The sequence below is a fragment of the Cyrtonyx montezumae genome, unplaced genomic scaffold (genome assembly GCF_038088225.1).
Source record: "Cyrtonyx montezumae isolate F1298 unplaced genomic scaffold, pur_monq_1.0 scaffold_2, whole genome shotgun sequence".
Classification (NCBI taxonomy): Eukaryota; Metazoa; Chordata; class Aves; order Galliformes; family Odontophoridae; genus Cyrtonyx; species Cyrtonyx montezumae.
The window spans coordinates 23,295,336-23,322,555 of NW_027071936.1; the positions used below are offsets into that span (position 1 = coordinate 23,295,336).

The 27,220-nt window shown below is 35.9% G+C and overlaps 1 protein-coding gene across 4 annotated transcripts; it reads right to left on the reverse strand.

Annotated features, from left to right (window-relative positions):
* Nucleotides 1-922: 922 nt before the first annotated feature.
* Nucleotides 923-26,049, reverse strand: ASB5 (ankyrin repeat and SOCS box containing 5). Of its 4 annotated transcripts, none has more exons than XM_065736598.1 (8): nucleotides 25,946-26,049; nucleotides 23,467-23,759; nucleotides 7,010-7,089; nucleotides 5,797-5,904; nucleotides 4,430-4,580; nucleotides 4,183-4,317; nucleotides 2,241-2,432; nucleotides 923-1,162 (listed from the first exon to the last, which is right to left on the reverse strand). In XM_065736598.1, exons 2-8 carry the CDS (start codon nucleotides 23,660-23,662, stop codon nucleotides 1,035-1,037), a joined length of 990 nt encoding a protein of 329 aa, XP_065592670.1. In that variant the 5' UTR covers nucleotides 23,663-23,759; nucleotides 25,946-26,049; the 3' UTR covers nucleotides 923-1,034. The 4 variants fall into 4 exon arrangements, with proteins under 4 accessions (XP_065592670.1, XP_065592673.1, XP_065592674.1 ...); XM_065736601.1 differs by lacking the exon at nucleotides 25,946-26,049 and adding an exon at nucleotides 9,296-9,363 and having other exon boundaries at nucleotides 23,467-23,551; XM_065736602.1 differs by lacking the exons at nucleotides 23,467-23,759; nucleotides 25,946-26,049 and adding exons at nucleotides 9,296-9,363; nucleotides 13,122-13,206.
* Between the last annotated feature and the right edge of the window lie 1,171 nt (nucleotides 26,050-27,220).

Below are 27,220 nucleotides of genomic sequence, written 5' to 3' on the forward strand. Positions count from 1 at the left end.
CTTCTGGAATCAGCAGGGATAGTGCAAGTGCATGACAGTGCAAATCCACCTGGATGATGACAGACAGCAGGGACTCTAAAGCCAAACCAACATCCTCTTTGTTTGTTTTTTTTTGTCATGCAGCTTTGCCCAAGTCAAGTTTGGAAAGCACTGTGCACAGTGTGATTCAATGGTATGATGCAGTAGCCTTCAAAAACCTTGCAGGTATCATGCAGTAATTTATGTCTTTCTCTGAGGCAGATAATTAATATGTCCCTAAGTTACAACACAGCACCGTTATGAAAACATAAGGAAAGAGTCCAAAGAATAATCTTTACAAGAAGGCGTCAGAAAGTATATAATCATTAAGGCTTCTGAGGAATATTTCCCTATAATTTCTAAACTTGAATCTCTATCAATTGTAACTTTTTAAATTAGAACATCTGCACAGTGGGTATGGCTGAAAAAAAGAAAAGCTCGAAGCACAAAAGTCCAGTTCACAGCGCAGGCAGTGAGGAAGAGTAAAGGAAGTTTCTCACTGTCATTAATTGAATGTATAAAGAAAAGGAAGAAAAATGGCTGTTTAATTTTTATTGTTTTTTTTTAATCAGTGTCTATAGTGCACCTACCACCAAGTATTTTTAGGTACACAAACAACGGAAATTTAAAAACACATAAAATAATGACTCCAAATGGACAAACTTAACAAATAAAAATGAAGAAACGCTACAGTTCCCATGTGCCAAACAGATTTCAAAGTATAAATACAAATAAAATTAACAGCACAAAAGCTAATTAGTAAATGTTAAGCTAAACCTACGCAATAATTTCCCAGAGTATCAGCTCTCTTATTCAATTCAGCCTTGTTAGCACCTTGGTACCAGTTGCTGAATGGCTCCCAGTTATGATTACATACCAACAAAGGGTGTCAAAGATTGGTGGGTTTTGTTAAAGTAATACACAAAAGGCTTTATTCTCCGCCCAGCAGTTCTTCAGGTAAAATTTACAATAAACAGAAGACTTGTTATTCAGCTTTCTAAAGGCTAATTACTACGTTATCTATACTGTAAGAAATTCTTCAGTATTGTTGGCAACTGGAGTTGTGGGACAAGATGCAGTCTTGCTCTTCCTATGTAATTTCGGATACGTAGTCGGCAGAGCTGACAAAGGGAAGATGGTGTGGCTGCAAAAGAAAAAGAACCACGGGAGTTTAATTACATAAGAGAGTTTTTCCTGCCAATAAAAAAAGATTTTGGCATATTTCCTATGGCCTCTAAAAATCCTTCAGCTTTTGATGGCCTCTGTATAGCCAGTTGAGACAACCAGTTGGTTTTTATGTGGGTTTTTCATTTTCTCTTGTTTGTTTTTATGGCAGACAGTTTTTGGAGAACACATTGAAATAGTGTCAGTTCACCTCTAACGAGATGTCCATTAGCTATTAAAGTAAATTCATTGCTTTCCACCTGTGCCTCCACCTGTGTCTTGTGGCTTATGTGGCCTAACATTTTTATCCTTACATAAGACATATTGAACAAATCCAGATCCCTTTGGGTTATATTCATTTCTTCCCTCTTCCAGACCTTTAAAAGTTATAAGAGACTATTTATATCAAGCTCTATTTCTCAGGTACTTACAAAGTAAACAATGTTTTCTAAACTTCATTTAAAGGAAGAAAAAACTTTAAGGTCTTTGTCATATATATTACTATAAAGCATTTTATATCAAACAACTCATTATTATTTGTTTGTAAAAATTCCTTGCTTTTACACTGGGAATAGACTGGAACAGTTTATAATGGTACTCAGTAAAATCTGACAAGACTTTCAAACTACAAATAAATACTTCCAATATTTACATATTTCTTGCCTACACTCAGAGAGCTTTCCATGTGTATTAGAAACATATATATTTTTTAATTTTGGGATGGCTGGCAAAAACTAAATACATATTTGATTTGAAATTGAAGCGCCCTGTTTCTTCATAGTGAGATTTGATGCAGCCAATAAAAATGCAGTTTTGCTGTAGTTTAACACCTAATAGACATAAAAGGATGTTTTTTCAGCTTGTATAAATTCTGATGCTGCTTGGTAAACTAGCTGTGGCCTGAGAGTAAATATTACTAGTTACTTCTATAGCTAAAAAAAAATTAGCTGAACATAAACATATTCAGATGCTATTGGTTTTTTTTTTTCTGTTGTTGTTGTTGCTTGTTTGTTTATAAAGATATAAACTATACTTGCAAAAACATATGTAAAGCTTACCTTCGTGGAGGAGCAGCACTCTCTCTACTAAACTGCGTGGAGCAGCTAAATCAACGGGCCTCTCAAAATCTGTGTTTTTGGCATTTATGTCTGCCCCAAATTCAAGGAGCAAGTTTACAATCTCTGTACTTGAATGCTGGGCAGCAGCATGCAGTGGAGTTTCCAAATGCTTTCCTTTCTGCACATTGGCACCTGGAATGGATACAAAGAGATGGAAAGAAGAGATTAATTACAATTGTCTTTGAGTAGAGATCCATACTATCTGGGAATGCAACAGTGAATGTAGCCACCTCACTGATGTTATTGCATACTACTGTAGCCAATCCTATTGCTGAATCTTTTGATCATATATGGTTATCCTAGATGTTTTTACAAAGCACAACAAAATTTTAAAGGAAAATACTGCACAAAAAGAAGAAAAAAAAAAATCAAACTAAGTCATGGGAGCATCATAGTTGCCCTAGTGATAAAAAATGTGTTTAAAAAAATTGCTGCAGGTAAACTACACTTTCATTAGTGAAGTCTTTACAAACAATAGCTAGAACAGAGTTTTTAAACTCTGAATGGACTCAAGTTTTTAAACATAAAATGGACTAAAATAATTTGCAGTACTACACTTATATTCATGAAAAAAATGTTCATACAAGAGTTAAACAAAAATGGTTAGTATGGAAGAACTTGTGTAAGCAAGCTGTTAACCTTTCCCCTTGAACAGGATTTCTCTAACAGTCTTCTAGAGTGTCTTAATGAAAAAGAAACTTATTAAGAGAACTATACTGCTCTTTTGAGAACAAAAATTGGCTTCTGTACCAAATTTCATCACGGAATAAATGTTTTTAGCCTTTTAAATTCCTACTTGAGCTTTTTAATATCAGAAGCCTTGCAATTTGATTCAGTCTAAATAGGTCAATTTACCAGCATGAGCAATTTGAGAATGCTTCCACAGCATCATTCTGTTGCCTATTTCATTGTCTGTTAGCTTTTCACCTCCTAATACACTCTGAATAACTGATCAAGCAAAAAATTCAGTTAACATCAGTAGCTAGTTGTGTTCTGTTTACATATGCCTTTCTGCTTTGTGACAACAACAAATGTAGAATATCCTTTTACTGCCTTCAGTACGTGGCAGTATATGAATCTCAAAACATGCCAGTTATATTCCTAGATTTCTTAAACATCGAAATCATGAAAAAGAAAACTGATTTCAAGATAAATATTTTAATGGCTTATTTATTTTCTTGATAACCTGCAATTAATTAGAAAAACAACCCAAGCTCAATTATAACAATGCTGTAATTATTCAGATATAATTTTTCTTTTATTATTCTGCAGGACACCAAAGTCCTGTATCTCATTTCCTGAAACATAGTGAACAATCCTGTATGCAGATAGTGTCACTGACTTATGGTGACACAGAATGAATATACAACTTCTATTTTTGTTGATTATCTAAGTAAAACAAGGTTTAGGATCAAGTACCTTCTGCCTTGCCTCTTCTCTTTGCAGCTCAGCCTCTATGCTTTGTAAAAAGATCAGAGTACACTGAAGAGTGAAAAAGAATGGGACTATACTGCTAAAAAAGATCTGTTGAAAGCACAGTGGTTAATGTATAAAAAGAATAAACACCTTTCTCAAAGCTAATTTTAGCTTTTTTTTTTTTTTCTACAGAAAATGTTAACCTAAGTATCTACAGAGCTGAGGTAGGTGCTGAATATTTTGAAGGCCCATTCTTTTTAGTATTGGTCCCTTTTCTCCTCATGTGTTTGTTATGCCAAAAAAAAAAAAGAGTAAGTTGATGTAAGCAAACATGCATCACAGTAAAGCTACAAGAGTCCTGCAAGCAAGGGTTCTTCTTGTTGTCTGAGCACAGATTATTTCAAAGGTGAGCACAGTATGCTTAAATGTACAAACTAGCAGTAGCTTTATTTAAATAATGACATACCTGCATAAAGAAGTTTTCGAATACAGTGGATCTGCTGTGACACACATGCCACATATAGAGGTGTTCCTAAATGAGGAAGATCTTGGTCAACATCTATACCCCAGGATATCAGTACCTCCAGACATTCACTGTGTCCTGTCAGTACAAAGCATAGCAGTTGGTTGACTTCAGGAAGCTGGCTCAGACAAAACACTGCATTATTGAGATATTTGTCAACTGCTTGTCTGTTGAGCAGTTAACTTCTTACCTCTGCTGGCTGCTTCATGAGTTGGTGATGGAAGACAGGACTCCCACTGAGCTTTGGCACCATACTCTAACAAGAGCTCAGCGCATGCTGCGCTGCCTCTTGAACATGCGTTAAATAAAGGTGTCACTCCATCAATTGTAGTAGCATTTACCTAAAAGATATAAAATCCAGGCCACAAAAGAATTAAGAAAAAAGGTAGTTTTGAACAGAATATAGAATTGAACAGAAAACTGCATGAAAATACAAAAAAAAATTTCACTGATAAGCTGTTGTAGTAATGGGAACCTTCTCTCTGTAGCTTTATCAGATTGCAAGCTTCATATTAAATGTGGGAATTTTAAATGTGTTTTTAATCTCCTTGATGAAGTGGTATTTCATGGTATTAGACAAGGTAAACAGGGAGAATGATAAGAACCAAAAATTGTGAAAATGATGAAGGAAGGAACACAGGTATTTGGAGAGGGGAATCTTGCCTGTCCTCTTGCATCCCCTAAACCCACTCCAACCATTAAATGCACTACAAAAATTGAGATATGAAAATAAACTCGTTACAGATTTGTATATAGTCTCTATAGAATCCTTGTGTTAGCTGAAGTGGACAGAAATTGCTTTTTGGAATACGTCTATGTATTTTTTTTCTATTACTTACACGTATTCCAGATGATTTTCAAAAGTAAGTTGTAAGGAGGACAAAAAATATTCAATCACCAAAATAGTGAAACTATAACTGGGAAGTGGTAACTGTTGGGGAATGTGATGTCAGTGCAGATTGTAGTAAAAATGGTCTGTAAATTCTCGCTTTCTGTTTCAGATAACAGGTACATACTCTGCATCATGAATACAGAAAAGAACCGGTGCTCTTTTGCACTCAGACCAAAGAACCTTAAGAGCATTTAGGCACAGTGTGACTAAAGTTAGTCTAGAGATTAAAAGAACAGTCTCTTAGAAGCCACATATTGGAAGAGGAAACCAGAAAAGGAGAGATGTGTTCAGAAATGTAAAAGATAAATAATGAAATGAAATTCTGGTAACACCGCGAGCAGATTCTCTCCAATTGACTCTGTATCAGTTCCTTCCCAACTCCTGTCTGTTCTCCCTGCTACTGTTCTGTTTGAGATCTACACTTACATACACACTTAAGTAGTCTTTGTTTCTTTTTTTTTTCATTTAACCTTTCGTCTCTATAATGATGCTTCTTTGACCCATAACTTTCTTTTGCTAGCTTTCAGATGGCAGCTTATTGTAATTAAATTGATGTCATCAACAGAGTACAGAGAATTACTGATGTAAAAAAATAAATCAAGGAATATATCCTTCTCAGTTAAACCAAAGTTAGCATTGGACTTCATGTACAAAAACACCCTTACATTTGCTCCTGCTTCAAGAAGGATTCTTGCACATCCTACATGATCTCCCAGGCAGGCTTCATGAAGTGGAGTTACTTGGTCAATAGTTAGTGTGTCTACATTGTAACCCTAAACAAGATATGAATGACATATAAAGATCATAAGAAAGCTGTTATGTCACACTACTTAATATTCAAAGGAATAATTCATAATACTCTAACTAGTCTTAAAACTCTACTTGCAATAAATACATCTTTAGTGAGCATATAAAAAATTGTTATCAATCAACATAGATAGCAGAATCAAAGTTGTTGGCTCTTCTTTTGTAAAGATCAGAAATATTAGATCCCCGAGTAGGATATAAGGGGGTGTAAAGATGACAGAGCCTGACTTTGGAGATGCACCATAATCAGACAAAAGGCAACAGGAACAAGTTGGAATGCAGTGAAATCTAATTAGTTATAGAGGAAAATGTAATAATTCAGTGTGGGGATGGTGAAACTCTGGAACGGGTCTAGGTTGGGGCATCTTTAGGCTTGGTAACCTTTAAAACCAAGGAGGCTCTGAGTTTAAATGGCACTAAGATTCTCTGACTTAAGGTCTGAAATATCCAGACACATGAGATGAATATTAGCAAGGAGAATACTTTTGATAAAAACATCAGGTACTTGAATTTCTTGCAGTAGGTGTTTGATTCTTAGAAGCTAATAATTGTATTCATCAATTTTATTCTTTATTGTAGGAGCTAATAGGATAAACTAATATTAACACACAATGGTTTATAGTCTCTCCCTTTGCTGTTAATAAAATAGTTTTTATTCACAACTATGCAAAGAGACAGAATTTTTCAGTGCTTTTCCCCTAAACAAGTATCTTCCTGGCCCCTGAGTGGAGCAGAGCATTTGGTCTCTGTGATCCTTGTGGGTCCCTTCCAATGCAGGATGTTCAATGATTTTATGAAACATTGATTCACACCACACAGGAGGGGAAGACTGATAGACATGTAGTTACAACTTTGGTAAAAATTAATTTTACAAAGTTTAAAACATAAAGATAAAATACTTTAAATAACACTTTGTATCTTACTATAAGAAAAATTTGTAAATGTCTCTTGTTCTCCAAAATTCTGATAAAAGACAAAGAAAGCAAAACATACTAAATCTGCATTAATAATCTATGCTGAAAGATTAAGTAACATTAAAAAGTTAAGCAATTTTAAGAACACAGTCTTCACCTGTGACAATAAAGTCTTTAGAGAAAGAAGACGTCCTTGACTGGCTGCCTCATGCAGAGGTGAGCGATCTGCCCAAGAACCTATGTAATAACAACATTCATTGAGTAAACCATGTGAATAAGAATGCTTATGGAATGCATAGAGCAAAGCAAGAAATATAATGAACAGAATGAATTGAAAAGTCCTGTGAAAAAATCCTTCCCCTTTAGAGACCATATTTCAATTGACTCATATATAGATACAACCGTTGTATTATTAACTGTAAGCATCTGTAATAAATGATTACGTAGCACATAAAACAAAATACTGATATATCAATTTCAATATCATGATGTAATAGATGCATTTCTCACCATATTTCTAGCTCTATTTTTCATTATTTATTTTTAAATATTATTTTAGCAGCTGGCAAGTAAGTTTACAGGCTTCAACAAAATTGGTATTTAAACCTATAACAGACATAAGCCTGCCTGAAAAAGTGCTGATAGAGCTGAGGTATATGATGTTCAGTTTGAAAATATCTATGTACAACTAGATTAATTTTAAGCTAGTGCACACGTACAAGAGCAAAACAGTGAGAATCATAGTACGAAAGGTTGCTATAGAAGAAACAAAATATTAAGTTCTCATCTTGTAGCCTATTAGTACTAAGAATAGGTAGCTAACCGTAATGCAAAGGCATTGCAATGTATTTATTGTCAGGACTCGCCACCCTTAAGATAGGAAAAAAGAAAAAAGAAAACCCACAGTGATCTCTCTACCTCACGCTCTTCCCAACCCTTAACTCCAAGCCAAGCCCCAGAGTCAGCCAGTGGTTCCTGTCCTTTCCTGTAGAAGATTTGCTACTGATAGGGTCACAGGCAAAGCTGATACGCATTTTTTGTATTAATTTTGCAAACTGAGTTTTGAGACTGAGTAGGAAAGATTCATCTTTGAAGTATATTATGAATTACTGACACTTAACACTTATAAGAAGAAATTACCTGAATATAAAGAAGCTAATACATAACTCATGTGAAACTTGTGGCTCTCTGAATCTTTCTGTCACTGACAAGCTTTTTTCTTGTCTAGCTCTCTGGAATGAATGTTGGGGTTTGGACTAGGACTTCTTTTTCTACTACTATTATGTTGAAATCATACAAAATATATGGTTGTTAAATAGTATGGTTTCCCCCTCAGTTCTTTTTTCCTACACCAGTTCTTTCTCTGTTCTTCTAATATTTCATCAGAGTTATTCACAGCGAGCTCTGATAAACTGTTTGTGTATGTACACTCTGTGTATCTGCACAAACATTGTTCTCTATGTTTTTTATTTCTAGTGGGAATAACTAAGCTAAAAAAAACACGCAAATTGTTCATAATTTTCAGAGATTTTGTACAATAACTGAGCTCAGAAATCATACTGACCCAATTTTTACAAAATCACAATAGTTTTTCTGTGCCATCTACTGCAGAACCAGTGCTCGTGTTGTTCTAATTCAGACACAATAGGACTCGTTAAGTTCTCCTGCTGGCAGTTGCAAAATTCCTCAAAAATAATTGAAGGCTGCATTAAAGGCTCCCTTCGAAATTTCTTTGCTGTTTCCATAGATGAGATTTTTTCTCAGTGGTTTAGCCTACTCACAAACTAACAGGAGGAAAACAAAAAAATAAAAGCCCTGACACTTAACCATTGTACCGAAAAACATCTAGTAATACTGTAAATATCATCAATTCTTTACATTCATTAAAAATAAATATACTTTGGACGTTTTTTGGTGTCCACGCATAACTATCAGAACAAAGATACAGACAGAATGTGAAATCAACTTTGTTTCAACCTTTCATTCCACTGTCTCCTTTTCCCACAGAATGCTCTGAAGAGCATGTGTTAATATAATTATTAAAATGACATCTGAAATTCAGCATTAATAAACATCCAAGTGCTGCCTTCTGCTATTCTACAAGCTTGCTATGTCTCCTTTTTAAAAAGCATTAACAAGAATGTAAATGAAGAACTGTTTTAATTCAGCATCGTCTGTGACAGCAGAATTAGTAATATAGTCCATTCCAAAACTGTTCATTGATTAAGTACCTACTGATGGAGTTTCTGACAGATGCTGAATATGCTGAACACAAAGCATCTCTAACTACATTTAGAAGCCACCCCAGTCCCAAGTTCTCTGGCATTCATTCAGGAAGGACAGCCTACATTTCTTTGTAAACTCTAATAAGAAAGAATAAGTAGACTAATTCTATTAATGGGCAAAGTTAAAAATAAGCAAATTACAAATTATCATACAGTACCTAAATCTCCATCTCCCCATGGTACTTCCAAACAATTGCAATTATAAATCCTACTCATTTCTTTCAATCTGAAAAAAATAAAAGTAAAAAAATAAAATAAATCAACCCGTTCTTCTATCTGGGCCTGTTCTTAATACACTCCAGCTATGTTTGGAAGGAGATCAGCAACCAACTGTAACATGAACTTTCACCCTGCCGTAAACACAGCTCTGAAGATAGGAGCATATGGAGTTGCCAGTTTCTTTTCTTATACCAAAGGAGAGTGACCTCCTTTTCTTTTTTCCCCCCCACATTTCTTTTTTTAATGTAGCAACTTTGAAAAGTGCCAACATCTGTGTGTTTGCCTTTGGGTACTGCTTAACTGGAATTTCAACTCCAGAGAAACCGATAGTGAAGAGAACCTTGAGCTGAACAAGAGATGCAAAATGAATTCCTCCTTTTTTAACATCAGGCAGTTGTTTAGGATCCTCAAAAATCTGTACGATATTTTAGTAAAAGCCATCAGTTGCAGTCATTTCATCCCTTTATTTCTAAAGATCTGTGCAGCCTTTGGGAAAAAAGGTAGAAAAAAGAAATGAAAACAGGAACTTTCTCACAGTTCATCACTGAGATGAAAACCACTGACTATTTGGAAACTCCTGCTGATAATATTTATTTCTACAAAACTAACAAAGATTAACTATTTATTAAGCTCATCCCTATTACCTTTCATTTTGCGGAAACGTCTACAGATATGATCAATATCTACACTGAAAATATGACTAGATCTGACCAGCTGAATGGCAACTATTTCTTTTTAATAAATTAAATTCCAACAATCAACACTGAGATGTTAGAGCTAAAATATATTTGAGCGAGAATATAAAGCTCAAGCATCATTTAAGCCTTTCATTTCAATATTTTAAACCATCTTTGCTTTAATTTGACTTTTTTGTTGCAATAACATATAAATACACATAAGCATGTAAATACACACACACACAAAAAAAAAACCTTGACTGATTCAAACCAGTATTCTTTCCAGTGTTTATCATCACCATAGACTTTCCCAACTGTAGAGATTTAATTCCAGAAGCAAATTCCAGCAGTACCCCACTCCTGAAAACTATGAATGAGTTATATCTCCATATCCAGTAGGATATGTTAACCTATTTTGGTTATAATATGTTAACAATATTTGGTAATTTTGTATTTCCTTTTTCTTAGTATTCTCTCAATATCATACAGATATTTCGAAACCCTCATGTAATCTATCTTCAAAGCATCATCCACTCATGTTATTTTATAACTAAGGAACCAAGAGACAGAATCTTAAGGCTCATTTTGTAAAACTGATCTAACAGCCTATTTTTTTTTTCCTGAGTACTTTGGCACTGGAGCATGCATTGGAAGTTTGGTTTAGTTATGCCTATAAGAACACTGAAGTGCTGCAGTTTCAGGCTTAGATAATAATAACCATGATCCACAAAGAAACTTTCAGTTTTGATTAATGGCCTTCAAACATACAGTGACCATAGCAAAGAAATGAATAGCATTTTCTTTTAGAAATAGGGCACAGAGATGTTAGCCCTTTTTTTCTTGTGGATTCCTCCCGTTCACTACATGCTTTCTAACCTTTGGAACCTACAAGAATATATTTCCATATATAAAACTAACACATTCTCACAACACCATCCATCTTGCACATCACAGAAGGAGCTCTGTGAAAAAGCACAGCAGGTGACTGTATCAAGCATTAGAAGACTGTTATCATGCATTAGAAGATCAAATCAGCATGGCACAAGCCACACTGCTTTTAGCAGTTCCTAATTGAGTGCTTGGCATTGCAATTTGACAAACTTTACGCAAAGAAACATGAGCCACTAAACTGTCTTAAAATCCTATTGGAAAAAAAAAAATAAAAAAGGTGCCAACAGAAGCAACGTTATGCTACGTGAAGGCAGTGGTAGTGATGATGGCAGTGGCAGCAGCAGTTGTTGCTGCAGGCTCTGTGCCAGGCCTTGCACACAGAGGAAGAAGAGTCAAGCCCCTTCTCCTGTCACATGAGAGCACAGCAACAACTCCCCTGTCCGTTACTCATGCACAGTTCGTTTTTTTTCTGTCTTCTTGGAGGATCAGCAGCTGGCTGGATATTTTTCTATTCCTAAGTAACTCGCAAACTCTGTGTGCCACAGCTACAGCACCGAGATCTAAAACCACATTAACCTCTAGAAGGGTAATCTTTGGGTATTGTTAGACCCACATCAGACTTGATTTAAATGTGTGGAGCAGCTGGTAGCACTCTAAGACTGCTAGTATTTCCTCAGACTAAAAACAAGAGTTTTGCAGAGTCTGCTCTAAGAGCTGGCAGGGGAGGAATGCTGACAACCTGAGCTGACCTGTGGCTTTGGAGGATTTCTGCCTGGAGTAATTTTGCTCCTCATACACAGTCTCAGCCTTATTCCAGGCTGACATACTTCAAGATGTCAGTCAATCAATACATACATACATACATACATACATACGTACGTACATAGTCCTAGTTTGTCAGTCACAAAGGGGCTTAAAGTAGCTGGACCACATTCAGATGGTATCTTCAGAAAATTTTGCTTTCCATATTTTGCTGCACTTCTGAATTTTTCAAAACTGAGCCAGGAACATCTATGGCCAACATTTTACATAAAACATTCGTAAAATTTCTTTTCAGTCTTGTGAAGAATGTCCTTGTATCTCTGGAAACCGGTAACTAGATGAATTATTCATAAACAACACGTACAATAGATTGGGAAACCTTCACATACATGGTAAACAATAAGAGAGTAAATGGTATACTGCATATTAAAACCAATCAGTAACTGTAACAGTACCATTGCACTCAAACAGCTACTTGGGAAGCTGTGGTAATTGTTTTTTTAATTCTTGAGTATTCCTTATTTCAGAACTGACAGTTCTGGAAAGGTATTCTGATATCTATGTTTTAAATGGTAATTTCATAGTTATTTTTATGTGTAATATAATCAAATTTGTCTTTCCTGTATCCTGTGCCTTTAATACTCTCTTTTTTCCTTGACTAATTTAACATTTCCACTTTTGAAACACTTTGATATCAACAAAATCACTCAGCCTTGGGTTATGGTCAATGTTAATTAGGACTGTGATCACTTTAAAAAAAAAAAAAAGCCCTGTTAGGCTCTGGGCTGTCACAGTTATTCAGAGATCCCTTTTACACACTAGTAATATGAAAAAAATAGGAAAATACAGCTCAGATAATAGCAGTCCAAAGCAAGTCTTTTATAACACAGGTTGTTTTGCATTTCTCAAAATGCCTGTGTCCAGAAATTTAATTTCTTTGTAAGTACCCCCCTGTGCAAACCCTTACAGTTCTAACTCTGTCCTTAGTACCTCAGTACAGGACACATTAATTTTGTCCCCTGTAGTTCTTCCATTGTCTCCTATTTCATTTACCTATAAACTGTTCTTTATATTATATATAAAGTTACTCCTCCCCCTTTCATTCTCTTTCTCCCTTGTAAACAATTAGCGTTCAGTATCCAGTTACACTGTGGCAGGAGAGCAAAAGTCAAGCCTTAAACGCTCACATAAAACAAATAGGGCAGATAAACATGAAAAGGTATTTTAGATCAGCTGATAAGAGTGCAGAAAGAACAAAAATAGCTTCAACACCTTTGTGTTAACCCATGCAAGACAACAGAGTGCCGGTAACATAGACACGCATTTATATTACAGCTAGAAAGAAAAAGCAGAGAACAGTTTAGAGCAAGAATATTATAAATTGGGTCAGTTTAGCATATTTCAGTACAGTTTCTGAAATGGCTGCTGTACTAACCTTGGCTGGTCAGAATACCCCAGCTAGCTTTTCGTTTCGCAGGACACTCCCCTATACTTTCTAGGCGTCTTTTGGGGAGATTCTGGCTCCTCTGAACAGCAGTGTTTGTTGTCATTATTTGTTTCTGGAGGAAAGCCTGTCTGTCATTGGTGCAGGTGCTCTGGTCTGACGAACGTTCACGGATGGATTTCTACTACCTTTTTTTCTCCTCTCGGTTTTTCACAAAGGCTCTTCTTGTACTTACTGTAGAATGGCTACAACACTGAAATCCATTCAGTAACATTTACTAGCTTGGACTAGTGAGAACATAGTGGGGGAAGGGAAGGATTGCTCTAGCATTTTCTATTTTTAAAGCAGAGAAAGAATCAGCTTAGCTACAGCATGAGTCTTAACTATTTACACAATTTAAATGGAAAGAATGTGTTATTTTTTCAGTAATTAAATGAAAAAAGAAACCGATTCTTAAAGCATAAGTATTCAATATTTTGTGGCATGAATAACAAGCAACCTAAAACAGGAAAAAATGGGTTTTTATCTTCCAGATAAAGGGGTTTTTATCAGACTGGTAGTTTTTATAATAAAAGAAAAAAACAATAATTATTACTGCACATTATTTTCAGTTAAGGGAGAGATTATGGAATCCAAAAGAATCCATGAAATCATGAAACATTTCTGTTTTTTCTTCTGTTTTTCTTAAACAGGGAGAAGGTATCCCATAGATATCAACTAGAAACTACACCCTGAATAATAATAAAAATAACTTAGCTTGCCTACTTTCCTGGTTAATTTGAAAGTCTGATCCCATTACAAAAGAAAGGCTGTGATCTTGTTATACGAAGCCTAAGTCACTAAACAAGAGCAACTATCTGCTAGCAGAATTTTCTGTTTGTTTTTATGTATCATATGGGTACTAAAGAACAGAACCACAGAGATCTGCATGGAGAAGCAAACGACAATAAAGTTCCAGCACGGATAAAGAGAACAGTGATTTCTTTGTTAACGTGCTGCCTTTACTCCCTGCCTCCTTTCCTTCTAGTATTTTTTAACTATCCTTTATGATATAAAAATTAGCCATCTGTAATTTTTTTAAAGGAAATTGATATTACTGGATTTTATTAGTACTATTCTTTTCAAGTACTTAACACAAATTAATAATTAACTGAAATAACACACATTTATTTCATGGAATATTTCTAGATTTCCCCATTTCTCTTTAACAGAAAATCAGAGGCAAGTTTATAAGTAGGGGGGTTAAGAGAACGAAGGACGAGCAGCCAGTTTTTCACCTTGAAATTACAGCACGTGGGAACTGCCCTATGGAACAGGCTGCTTATAGGAAAGAAATAGGTGGGCTACCTCTATCTAAGAAGAGAGAAGGAAACTGCGTTCTCCCAGAGGTTGCACTGCTTTCAGAAAGCCATTTTCTTCAGATTTTATCTGGCTGAATAAGTCACGCATACAGCACTTCTATACATCCAGCAACCAGACTCTGCAAGTAAAAGCTGGAAGAGACATTTTGCAAAATGCCATGCACATCATAAGCGATGAATCAACAAGAAACCTTATCAAGCAAATGTATACACATGCCTGTATCAGGAAAATATCAGCACTATTTTCCAGGTATGAAACAACTGATGACAGTCTCTATACTTGCCAGGGTGTGGGGGCTCAACTCAGTTTTACTTTTCTTTTCCATTTGGAATGGAATCCCAGGACTTTCAGGAGAAGGTGGTGAGGATTAGGATCAAGCACAGCATCTTGTGCTGCTGGGTGGGTATTGACAGTGGGCTGAGAAGACCTGCATGTTTTTGTAGGACTTCTGTGGGTGAGGCTGTCAGCTGAGAATGAAGCTGGGTCTTTCCAGTGGAGCGGCATTGACAGCATAAAAGGAGTTCATAGTACTTCTTCCCACAGATTCCAGCCCCCACATTATTATTATTCTCACTATCCACACAAGTGTGACCATGCAGCAGCAAGGAGGACAGCAGATACAATGACAGCTGCCATGGCCTGAGAGAGAAAGACTCCCAGGAGGGTCAGCAACACGTCATTCTGCTTCTTCTGCCCCCAAAAGCAGCAGTCAGAAATCAGTGAAGATAGACTACCCCAAAAACCTGACACCTCATAGGCAAGAGTACTGGGAAAAGTATCTCTAGTCCATAGATACTTGCCACCCATTAACTTAGTTTGAATACTCTGGAAGACATCAAAACAGAATGTACAAAAATATTTATTTGTTTATGCTTTAAAGCAGGCAAAGGTTATCCCATTCAATACTCTAGATTCAGCTTCACACTAAATTCTGCCAGATACAACTCTTCATGTTCTGGACAGAAGTCGTGTTTTTTTTCTCTCCCTTTGTGATGTCTCTCTCTCATAAATTTGACTTAGAATTCACCATTCAAATCTGTCAAGCTCCTAAAAATTGGTCCCCAGTCCACAATACTGAGTCGTAAATATATTTTTATTTAATGTGAAAGCTAGATTATCATAATAAGTTAACTTGAAATGTATTAAAATATCACTGAGATGCTGATGGAGATACAGTTAAAAAGGTGTAGCAAGAGTGAAGAATTCATTACTTCATTTCCACCTATGACATGGAATTTCCATCTGGTCTTGCTCCAGTCAGCCATCCATGCAAGGTGTAGCATCAACTTCAAAATAAAAACTAGTACCTCCCTATCTCGTTAGGTAACAACACTGTTAGTATTCAAAACTACTGAGGCTCAGTACTCAGATTCTGTTCTTCACATTTTGTTTTATTTTTTAACAGATGACGCTTAATCACTTCCAATATCCAAAAGAAAACCTGTCACAGAAATCTCAGTAGATACTTAAGTATGTAGAAAATACGGTAGACCAATATTTTGCTGTCCTGGTACACAGGCAAATACAGATAATATTCACATGACATATATGCTCATTCACATATTCAGCATTGCAGAAAATCAGCCAAAAAAAAATAAAAATCCCACAAGAGGATCTGGATTTCATCCAGATCTTTATTTAAAACAAAGCAACAACAACAGAAAGTACAATTTCAACATTTCTATGCCAGCAAATAGCTCCAAGTTTACTCTACTGAGGCAACTGTTCTAACAAGTGGGAATGAAAATGAAAGACATTTTTGTTCCTCCCTTTCCATGGGGAACTTGTTCTGTTTTGAAGGCTGTTCTTAAGGCTACAGAGATGCAATTGCACTAACAGACAAAAAAGTCTTTAATGGGAATAACAACCAAAATAAATAAATAAACACATGATGAAGCTCAATGCAATACAGTCTAAGCTCTAATAACACTGATTTATCTTAAGGAGAATAGAACAAAACTGCACTATTTTCAAACAGCCCAGATCAGTATCTTTTTGTGTGAGCATGCAGCCCCCATCAAGTTAGCCAACTGATGTAGCATCGAGCTTCCCAAACTGTTTTGTACAGAAACTCTTCTTAGGTGCATGTGCTTGCATACTTTGTGGCCAATTCAATGATATAAATAGCAGACAAGCAGAAATGTAGGCATTACCCAGGCATCACCTAGCAGTCCTCTGTCTTTGTATCTTGACAAATGCCTGCACATATGTATAGAATAATTAAATGGTGATTAATTATTTAAGCAAGAAATACTAATTGTCTATGCCACCATAAAAATAATAGAAGTCCTACTACAGACTGCTGCTCATTAATCAGTATCTCCTAGTTGGAAATGTAAGCTATTATTAAAATAGCAACAGTGTATAGACAGCTACTATTTCTTCTACCTCTTCTGCTGAGACTGTTACCATTTGTTAGGCTGCCTTACGTGCTTGGATGCTGGGAATCGCAAGGGAAGGTTTAGAAAAGGCTTACAATTGTGATGTTATCAATGATCTGTCATCCCAGAGTTCCAACATGGAACACTGGTCCATTTATTACATTTCTTGCCTCAAGGATTTCCCATACACCTGCTAGGTCTCCCCATGCAGATAAGCACTGGTAACTCAGAATATTTTCCAATACGTGGATCAAGTTAAAACGAGTCAAAGTCATAATGCTCATTAAGCTAGCCAAATCAGATACCAAACAAGCCTGGGCTTCAGATATTGACACTGCACAAAGAGACATGGCCAAGAGACCAACAGTCCACATGGGAATCGTACAGAGAATCACAGAGTTAATCTTCAACCAAGTACAATGAGAGAACACAGCCATAAAGAAGGAGATCAGACCTATTGCCAGAAAAACTCCAGACATAGCAAAAAGTATCAACCACTAGTGCAACAGATGGAGCATGCCATAATGGATTTATGACCAGCCAGGCAGTATTGCTGCAGTCACAAATAAAGCTCAGCACTTAGGCACGTAATGCATTCCCCTAAAGCCATCACCATCAAACCCTGGCAGAAGTTCACTCGCTGTATGCTTGCATTGCAAATGTTTGAGAACATCTCCTACAACAGAAGAATGTGAATAGCAGAACTCTGGCTATCACAAGTCTATTGGTGAGGGAAGGAACATCACCTTCATGGTGTTAGGCTATTTTGGTATTCCCCTGGTGCCTTGTGCCCCACAGCTGCATAAATGACCACTGCAGTTGGTACATTTGGGTCTGCTCCAATCCATTGCTGGGGCTTCCTACTGACTTTTGAAATTTTTTTAAAACACTTATCTGTATGGCTTTCCATGTAGGCTGCTCTGTGCTTTCTTTACTCCAGGGTTGTCCTTAAGTCTTAACTGCTAGGCACCTTTAAAACTCAGGTTTTAAGCAAGCTACATCAGTGTTCACAATGTTTCATTTGTACTGTCTGTGGTTTGAAAGCCTGTTATTCATTCCACCCTCCCCCCCCAGAAAAAATAAAATAAAATTAACTGATGAAGGGAATTTCAATATGAGTTAAATCAAAGTACAGAAATCAAGCATGCCAATAGCATCAATGTTTGTGACAACTTAATGTCCACCTTCCGCAAAGTCACGTATTGAGATGTCACAGATGAACATAGCACATGTAGTCCTCTGTAGGACTCTGGCTTCATGAATTTCCATGCCAGTCTAATTGCATCATGTAGCCCTCACCAAAATGCCTTTAAGGTAACTTATGTTCTTCAGGGGAGAACAGTTCTGGTATCCTGTTGATACTCAGTGTGATTTGCTCCATTCTAAGCAAACATCTAGAATACTGAGACTGATTTTTAAGTATGGCTCTTTCTTAGCAGATATTGTTCATATGAGACAAAGTTATTCAGCATGTAAGAGGGAGTGACAAGCTCCATCATAAAAAAAAACAAACCCTTCTGAACTTTTCAAAAAGAACATTCACACTATCTTAAGCATTTTTACACATTTAGCTTACGTGCTGCATATGAAATACAAATGCTAAATATGGCGCCTTACACTGAGTGGTATGGTGAATAGGTATGCCATACAATATTCCTATCATTACTAAATGAATCTCTATTGTATCCAGGAAGCAAGTAGAGGTCTTATATGGCTTTTATTAATAGAACTGTGATCTCGGTGGAACGCAAGTTGAGAAAATGCCTCATGCCTTTCTTCCCTACCTAACAACTGTTGCTGAGTGACATTATCAATTGCAACTTGTTAGAATAGAATAAAAAGTCTTCTGTAATCACTCACTGCACTTAAAAATGTAATCAAGCTTTCTTTATCAGTGTAACGTAGCATTATTTCCAATTTTTGAGTTACACTCAGTGAACCTGGTTTCTTGAGTCCACCCAGGCAGTGATCAGTGTAAAAGAAAAAATGGGGAACAGAAGACCTAAACTATTTGCCAGTCTCATAAAACCAAAAGATGGGGGCTTCAGTCTTAAGCAGCACGCACTTGTGAGCCATGAATGGCTTTATTTGGGGTAACTAGGAATAACTAAAGTACTGGGCATTTCTACCATGCTTGGCCAATGAAGACAAAGCAAAGAAGGGCTGCTATGTTCATTCAAGTGCCAAGATGTCTTAAAGAAAAATAGGCAGGAGGGTTGGATCTAAGTGATCTTAAAGGTACCTTCCAACCAAATCCATTTTATGATTCTATAATCTCCATTTCTGGGAAAAAAAAAAAGAAAGAAAAGAAGAAGAAAAAGAAAAAGAAAATTGTAGATTCAGAAAATGGCTTAGGATGAAAGGGACCTTAAAAAAACAGCTTGCAGCTACAAGCATTCTGGTAGTTACTGAGTATCAGTTTTAATTTTCTTAAAATATTTTGCCCAGTACACATTTATGGGAACTATAACTCCAGATTCTGTTAAATTATCTGCACTATCAACCTCCTACCTCATCTTAATGCAAAGGAAATACAAATATCAGCTGAACCTTCAGCTCAGCACTTATATACGTAGAGTACTTTCATGCTATGTCCAGCTGGTTGATATAGTAGGAATAGTCTAAAGGTTGCTTTTGATCTTTCAGTTTATATCAAGCAGCAGCTGCACAAAAGCCTGAGTCATTAACTCTTCATATGTCTGGAAATACAGGATGAGAATTAACCTTACTGTGCATGTCTCTGTCACTGAAGATAGCCTATTAAGGAGCTAATTATACCCCAAATCAATCTGCAAGTAAGTTCATTTTGTAGATCGGTTTGTAGGGTGCAGAACTTTAGAAGTGGATAAATATATATATGCTATGACTTTTTTCCATAAAAGAAATTAATTATGTGTTGACTCTCATGATTATTTTAGAATAATAAATAAAAACATCTTCACTTCAACACAAGAAAAAAGAAAAGCTAAGTATCATAATTATTTACAACATGGCATTAAGTCTGCAAAGGACTTCACTCTGAATAACAAATCAGTCCCTTTCATTTCAGTGGGGGGAGTATGTTTATATGAGTAAGTGTTTACAAGACCAGTGCCAAAGTTAAAAGTGATCCAGTAAATGAAACCTTTGCAATAGAATGGATTCCTTTTTCATTTAATAATTTTTTTGCAATAATACTACGACTTCACTTAAAAAAAGAAATAATTCTGATAGCTTATTAAGACACAGTCTTTAATGCACTTTAAACAAATCTAAGAGCCTGCAGAGTTCTCTCTTGCATTTGGTGCTATTCAGCATTTTAATACTGTAGATGATAGGCTAGTGCTTTTTATTTTTTTCTAAAATGTGTATATGACACTGAACTGCAGGTGCTCCAACTGCTCAGAGGGAAACAGTTCAAAATAGATTTGAGTGCAATGGAGAAATTGTGTGCATGAAGTCAGCTCCAGGCAAGTATAAAGGAAAAGGCAAATGCATGTGACACTGTTATAACATCAGGTTTATAGTTGTCTACAGACTGAATTTATAATATATATTTATAATACTATACTGTTGGAAAAAAAAGAAAAACAAAAAAACAAAAGCATCCCTCCAGGAGGCATTACATAAGTAATACATATCATACGTGCCATAACTGTAAAACTTTTATACAACTGATCTTTTCACAGATTACACTAATAAAGCTGGAGCACTCTGTTTAACATGGGAAACCAGACATCAATAAAAATGTCTGTGAACAGTATTTGAACTGGCACAAGTCCAAACAAGGCAACCACAGTAATTCCAGGTCTAGAAAACAAAAGTAGGAGCACAGGCCAAGTGAAATCCCATCTTCTTTACTCCAGAAAAGACAAAAAGTATAGAGGTGGGATAGCACATGCTAATAGTCTTTAAACTGATCACTTTTCCTATTTGGAGAAAAATTTCTAACTACTCTAATTGCACTGTATATACGTAGTTCACAGAAATAAAAATGTAGGTAGATCTTGGGATAAGTGGGATGATGAGAACAGTAAAATCAGCACTGGTTGCATAAGGATACTGCAGAAATCACTGTTACTGGGCATTTTAGAAACAAGTTAGACAAACGTTTGACAGGCAATGCAAGTATGTTTGGTACTGGAGGGTCCAAATTACCTCTCAAGGTTCCTTTTAGCTCTAATCAGGCGTTATTCAGATTTCATATACAAATTATAGGATTTATAATAAGTAGAGATTTTATATGTATATTTCTGGACTTACCTAATGCTGAACACTGATCTAATTCTTATATTTCAATGCCACATACGCATTAGCAATTAACTATGGGCACTGAGATTTAAAGGATAAATTTAACATAGTAGTCTGGTGACTATCCAAACTAGAGAGAAAATATTTCCGAATTATTAAGGAAGAAAATAAAAAAACAAACTGTTTCACTACTTCTATCTAGCAACAAGACTGCATAGGCCTCAGATCCTGTACTAACCCATACACCTTCAGTATGATAAAAGGAATTCCATCAAGTGCTGCTACTCGGTACTTAAAATGTCCTCAGTTACACAGGCTTTGTAAAAAGAAAAGTTTATTTTAGTTCAAGAACTGAGGCTGGTAAAATCAAAATAACACCTGTGGCTACTAGCACATTTTCAAAGGATCTTTCCTTCTTCAATACCATAGCACTCTATCGTAGCCAAATTATTTTAACAGTAAAAAGTAATTCTGCAGTATTAAAAGGAAACTGAAAATACCAGCAGTAAATGGATTTTAAGAGTATGTAATTACATTAAAGCTAGAAAATGAAAACTAACATATCCTCTAATGGGAGTTGCTTTTAAGATACTATAAACTTCAATTAGGCAATGATAGGATATGTTTTTGTTTTGTGGGGAGGTTTCCTGCTGAGGATTCTCTGTGCTTAATAAAAATACATAACAAGATCACTAATTAAGTGGATATTCAATATCTAATTTTACCACTTAATAGTAGAAGCTGTGGCTTCACATAACTTACTGAACATCTTCTAGACATCAGAGAAGGATTTTTTTGTTACGTGGTACTGTACAGTCCATACTGAGGCATCTCCAAACTGTACTTCCCAAAATAAACAAACCCTATGCCACAAGGTGCTGTGAACTGAGGCAGTGTCATGACCCCTTCTACAAACATAAGCAAAGGTGCAGACTGCCAGATAAGGGAAGACTCTATGCTGTCCAAATTGAAGCATTTTATTCTTTTTCTCTCTACTTTTCTTACTCAGATTTTTGTGTCAGACTTCCCAGACTGATCCACTTTAGAGCGAGCGTGAAGTTTCTGACAAAAAGTTCTTCTCAACTTCAGTCAGAGACTAACATGTTCTCTATGAGTGTTTTTGCCAGTGGGACAGATGGTCATTCTTTGCCATCCCACTCTAGTGAATACGTCCACACATACAGCTATACAATTATTCACACAAAGCACACACGCAGTAATGAAATAGTTTAAATGTTCTGATTAACATACTCAGATGTAAAAGCCACAAGCCAGAATTTTCTAAATCATGCAGTGAAGGCACGATATAAATCCACCTCAAGTAAACATGCAGTGTAAGCTAATTTCTGCTTTGTCCCAGTATAGAAGAATTAAAAGATCTTCAGATGTGTAACTGTTTCTGGCATATTTCTACATTTCCCACTTTGCATTAAACTCGGGTTATTTCTTGTTTTTTATGGTACGTACAGATGAGTGGTGAATGTGGTAAGAGATGAGACAACCCTTCCTGTTATGTTGTCTAACTTCTAAGTTTCTGTCATCTCGGAACATAAGGAATCACAGGAGACAAGCAAGGCAGCAAGGACCCTGTACTGAGAAAAAGCATGTCTCAGTTGTACTCTAGTTGTACAAGAGAAGAGTTTTGTGTGTTCTGTGACCCAGAAGAAAAATTAAATGAAAATAGCATTGGCTCAGCAGAGATGAGCTTGTGGAAACAGCAATACACAGCTCTGCCAAAGTTATGCTCGAGCAAACAGAATAAGGAATTTTACAAGAGTCTTCAACCCAGTAAAATGCACACAGACACCCAAAAGCTCAACTTGCCAAGCAGTAAGCTTCCTGATACCTGCCAAGATGCAAATTCAAAGGAAGTAGAAAGACTATATAATCTCAAATAAATAACAAGAAACCCCTAATGAAGAAATAATTCTCCTTAATACGTGGATTAGTTTCAGTGGATTGTTACAAAATAATAACATAAAAATGTGGAAAATTTCACCCATGTATGGCTAAAGTGGGATCCATTTTAAAAGCAATTAGGAATTAAAAAAATTGTACTAGAGTGGAAATATATGTCAATCTTAAGTACACTCATAAGGAAGTATAGGCCTCTCTCCTAACAAGACACTGACTATGGTACTTCACTATCATTCTGAACATGACATTTTCCTGCAAAAAATACTACTATTAATAATTTGCTTAAAAAAAATCCAACAGTGACACTTCAGATTTTTGTTAAAAATAACAGAGAACTATGGAAAAATCTCCTGCAGAAAAGCAACTGCCTGAAAAAATAAAATCAGAAAATACACAACAACAAAAAAACTCAAATGGTCGTGATTAGATAGTAAATATAAACATACCTTGTCCTTGAGGAACTCCATAAAATTCAGCAGCTATCCTTGCTGCTTCCTTACGGTTCCCTTTCACAATGTAGAAATGACTAAGTATAGCAAGGCTGATCTTCACAAAAAGTTTAAAACAAAAAAGAGAAAGTATAGTAAAATAGACATTGGATAGTTGCTGGGCAAAAGGGCGACTTTCCTCTATGACAGTCATTGCTGCACGAAAATCTGTCTCAGTGTTTGGGTAGGGCTCTCAAATGTGTTGATAAGATCATATGGCTGCAGCCACGCACTCTTGGGAACAACTGGTCCTGAGGAAAGAAAATATCAGCTGGTCATGATGCTTGCTACTCAAAATATGAGGATTATTTATACTGTACATAGTATTGAGTTCACTAGCACTCCTGCTAGCCTGGCAATAGCAAGTGGGACAGAATATAACAGACAGAGGTTCCAAGACCCTGGATTGTACTTGTTCCTCTTATAAAGTCTGTTTCATTCCAAATCATGCATTCCTAATTCATTTATTTATCCTACTTATACTTGGTTTAAAAGATTCTGCCCAAAATATTATTATTTTAAACGACAGTTTCATGTTCTGAAGCAGCTAACTCAGGTAAATAAATCAGTTTTTACTAAAATAAGTTACCCTGCTTAAGTACAACTGCTCTTTTATGTGTAATCAATTTATGTCAGGACAGTATCTTTCTTACAAAACAAGAACCACACCACTAAATATTTGAAATACAATCTAATAAAGAAACATAGATTTAAAATAGACCGCCTCTTGTTCCTCTGTTCAGGTTCAGTAAAAATAGCTTGTATACGTGGCTTTTAGCATTATACAAAAATGGCATTTGAAGCACATGATAGGAATCCAACACCAATATATTTTTTATAAACATGATCACTATAAATGTAAAATTAACCCATAAAGCCACCATTAAATATATAGCCTGGAAATTTTTTTATGCTTGTGATGCACATTTCATTGTGCAGTTTTGTATTATTTTAAACCAATGACGTAACAGGCTTAATTTCTTGGCCAGTTTTAGAGAAAGGAATCAAAGTTCCTCAGATTCTTTATGAATTAATTAGCCTATATACCAGGAGCTTATTACTCACAGCTATCGGAAGTTACACACAAATTGTTCCACTAGTGACTAATAAGCAAATACTGCTGTCACAACGTGACACAAACTGAGGAGCCACAGGACAGGACTAGATTCCTCATTAAGCTATATCCCTAAAATAAAGGATTGTGGCAGCGTAAGTTAGGGTCCTGTTCTAATTTCATGGCACTTCCTTTTAATTACAAAAGAAATAGTCTATTTACTCATAATTTTAAACATTCTACCCGTAGTAATCTTAAACTAAAACAACCTTTCTGTTCTTCTCTGGATTCTCTTGTTCAGTTGTCCAAACAAAACATTTTAGAATGTTGGCAACTGTCCATGGGCATGATCCAAATGTCACTGCATCCGAAGATCCCCCTGACTTTAACGAACAGCGTAACAGATCTGATACAAAAACATATTTCTAAAGAAAATGTGGCAAAATATAAACCCTCTTATCACCTGGATCCAGGAGTGATTTATTATAGTAAGAACTAATATTTTCTGCATATTACACTGAAATAAACATATATAAAAAGAACAAATGACAATGATTTAAAAAAGAAAATATGCTTAGAAAAAAAATCATGATTTATTAACAGGCGGGATCTAAATTGGGCTTATCTTGAGAGAAGCAGACATTTAGTCTTTATTTTTGGGAGGAAAAAAAGAACAACTGCATAGAAAACAGTGACAACAAAAGGCAATAGCAAAGTAGTGTGCAGTGTAAACTCTGTTGGTCTGTGAACAAAATGTGTCAGTTTTCTCCTAAATTTCAGTTATAGGTATTTTCTCATCCAGCTAGAATAGGAACTGCTCTACTTGTACCATAGTTAGAAGTAGAAGTGAGTACTTAAAATGCCAAATGAAAATCCTTTTTTATATTTGGCACATTGTTATCTGACACTGAATTGAGGTGTCATGTTTTCCATAAGGATAAATAGGCATTATGCTCTGAGCCAGCACTGCCAATTTCCGTTTTAAGCATTAGCAGAAATGATATTTCCCTTAATAACATCTTCAGCATAGGAATTCCATTTGTCTTCCATATTTCTAAGTCTTCCATGTTTCTCGCAATTGCCAAACCACCTGAAGTACCTGCTTTTGCAAATCTGCCATGAAGAATAAGGAAGAATCAATTATCTAATGGAAACTTTTATTTTTATTTTTATTTTTATTTTATTTATTATTTTTATTTTATTTTTTTCTAACTTAACTGCATAGTGTTCAATCTAATAGGCGTTCTTTCTCATCTGGACTTCTTGCATGTTTTGTTAAATAACAGAAGACAAGAGCCTTTCTTTGTAGAGGCAGAAATCCAATTAGCAATTACTATAAATAACAGAGTTAACAGCAGCATTCAGAGTTAATCTTCCACTTACAATACTGTTTTCATGCTTCTTTTAACTGCAGCAGATGAATCACTGAACAGAGAAATCTTTCAGTTGTTTGGTGTCTCCTCCAGGTTGAATTTTTCTGTAAAGAGCAAAAAATAATGACAGCCTTTAGAAAAATAAGGTTATAGACGCATGTAATATTTATAAGTGATTTTTGAAATAGCAAAAAGAACAAAAAAGAGCAGGACTATTCCTGTATCAAAGTTCTGTACTCCTAATGTTCTCTCCATGGCTATAAACAGCATACTGAAGAAATGAATTCTGAATTTTCTGAGAATTTCAGTTCATACACAGAAAGAAGCTGGCAAAGCAACAAAACTGGTGAGGGGTCTGGAGCACAAGCCCTACGAGGAACAGCTGAGGGAGCTGGGATTGTTCAGTCTGGAGAAGGCTGAGGGGAGACCTTATTGCTCTCCGTAATTACCTGAAAGGAGGTTGTAGTGAGCTGGGGTCGGAGTCTTCACTCTTGTAATTAGTGATAAGACTAGAGGGAATGGCTTCAAGTTTCACCGGGGGAAGTTCATACTGGATGCAAGGAAATACTTATTCTCCATAAGAGTGGTCAGGCACTGGAATGGGCTACCCAGGGAGGTGGTGGAGTCACCAACCCTGGAGGTATTTAAAGAATGTTTAGACGTTGTGTTGAGGGACGTGGTACAGAGAGAACTATTAGTGATAGGTAGATGGTTGGACTGGATGATCTTACAGGTCCTTGTTGATTCTATGATTCTGTGAAAAGTACTCTCCTAGTAATATATTTTATTTTTTTTCTAGCCTCATAACTCTCTCACATGAAAACAGCCATGAAAACAGAATGACTGTTTACATGTTAATGCTCATAGGGTATTTTGGAAGAATCAACAATGTGAAGAATGAGACTTGAATGCAAAATAGCTGAGAGCAAACCCATGCAGACTGAGAAAATAGAAAAGGAAAGCAACAGATGTTAGAACTGACATCAGAAAGCAGAAGTCTAAGTAAATATAACAGGGAATTGACAATTGGTGTGACTGTCAGTGTAACTGAACATAACCAAACGGCAATGGTAAATGTTCCAAATTTTGTATTGGATGGCAATCTGAAGCAATTGGAGTCTGATCTGCAGCACTGCAGAATAGTGATAGCTTCCAAATAGAGTTCAGTATGCAACATTATCAAAATATGAAAGTACTTAAAACAGCACTGACTCAATCTGGAAATTCAGATTTCCTCAATAATTTTGACATCTGAGAAAGAAAATTATTTGTGCCTCACTTTGTC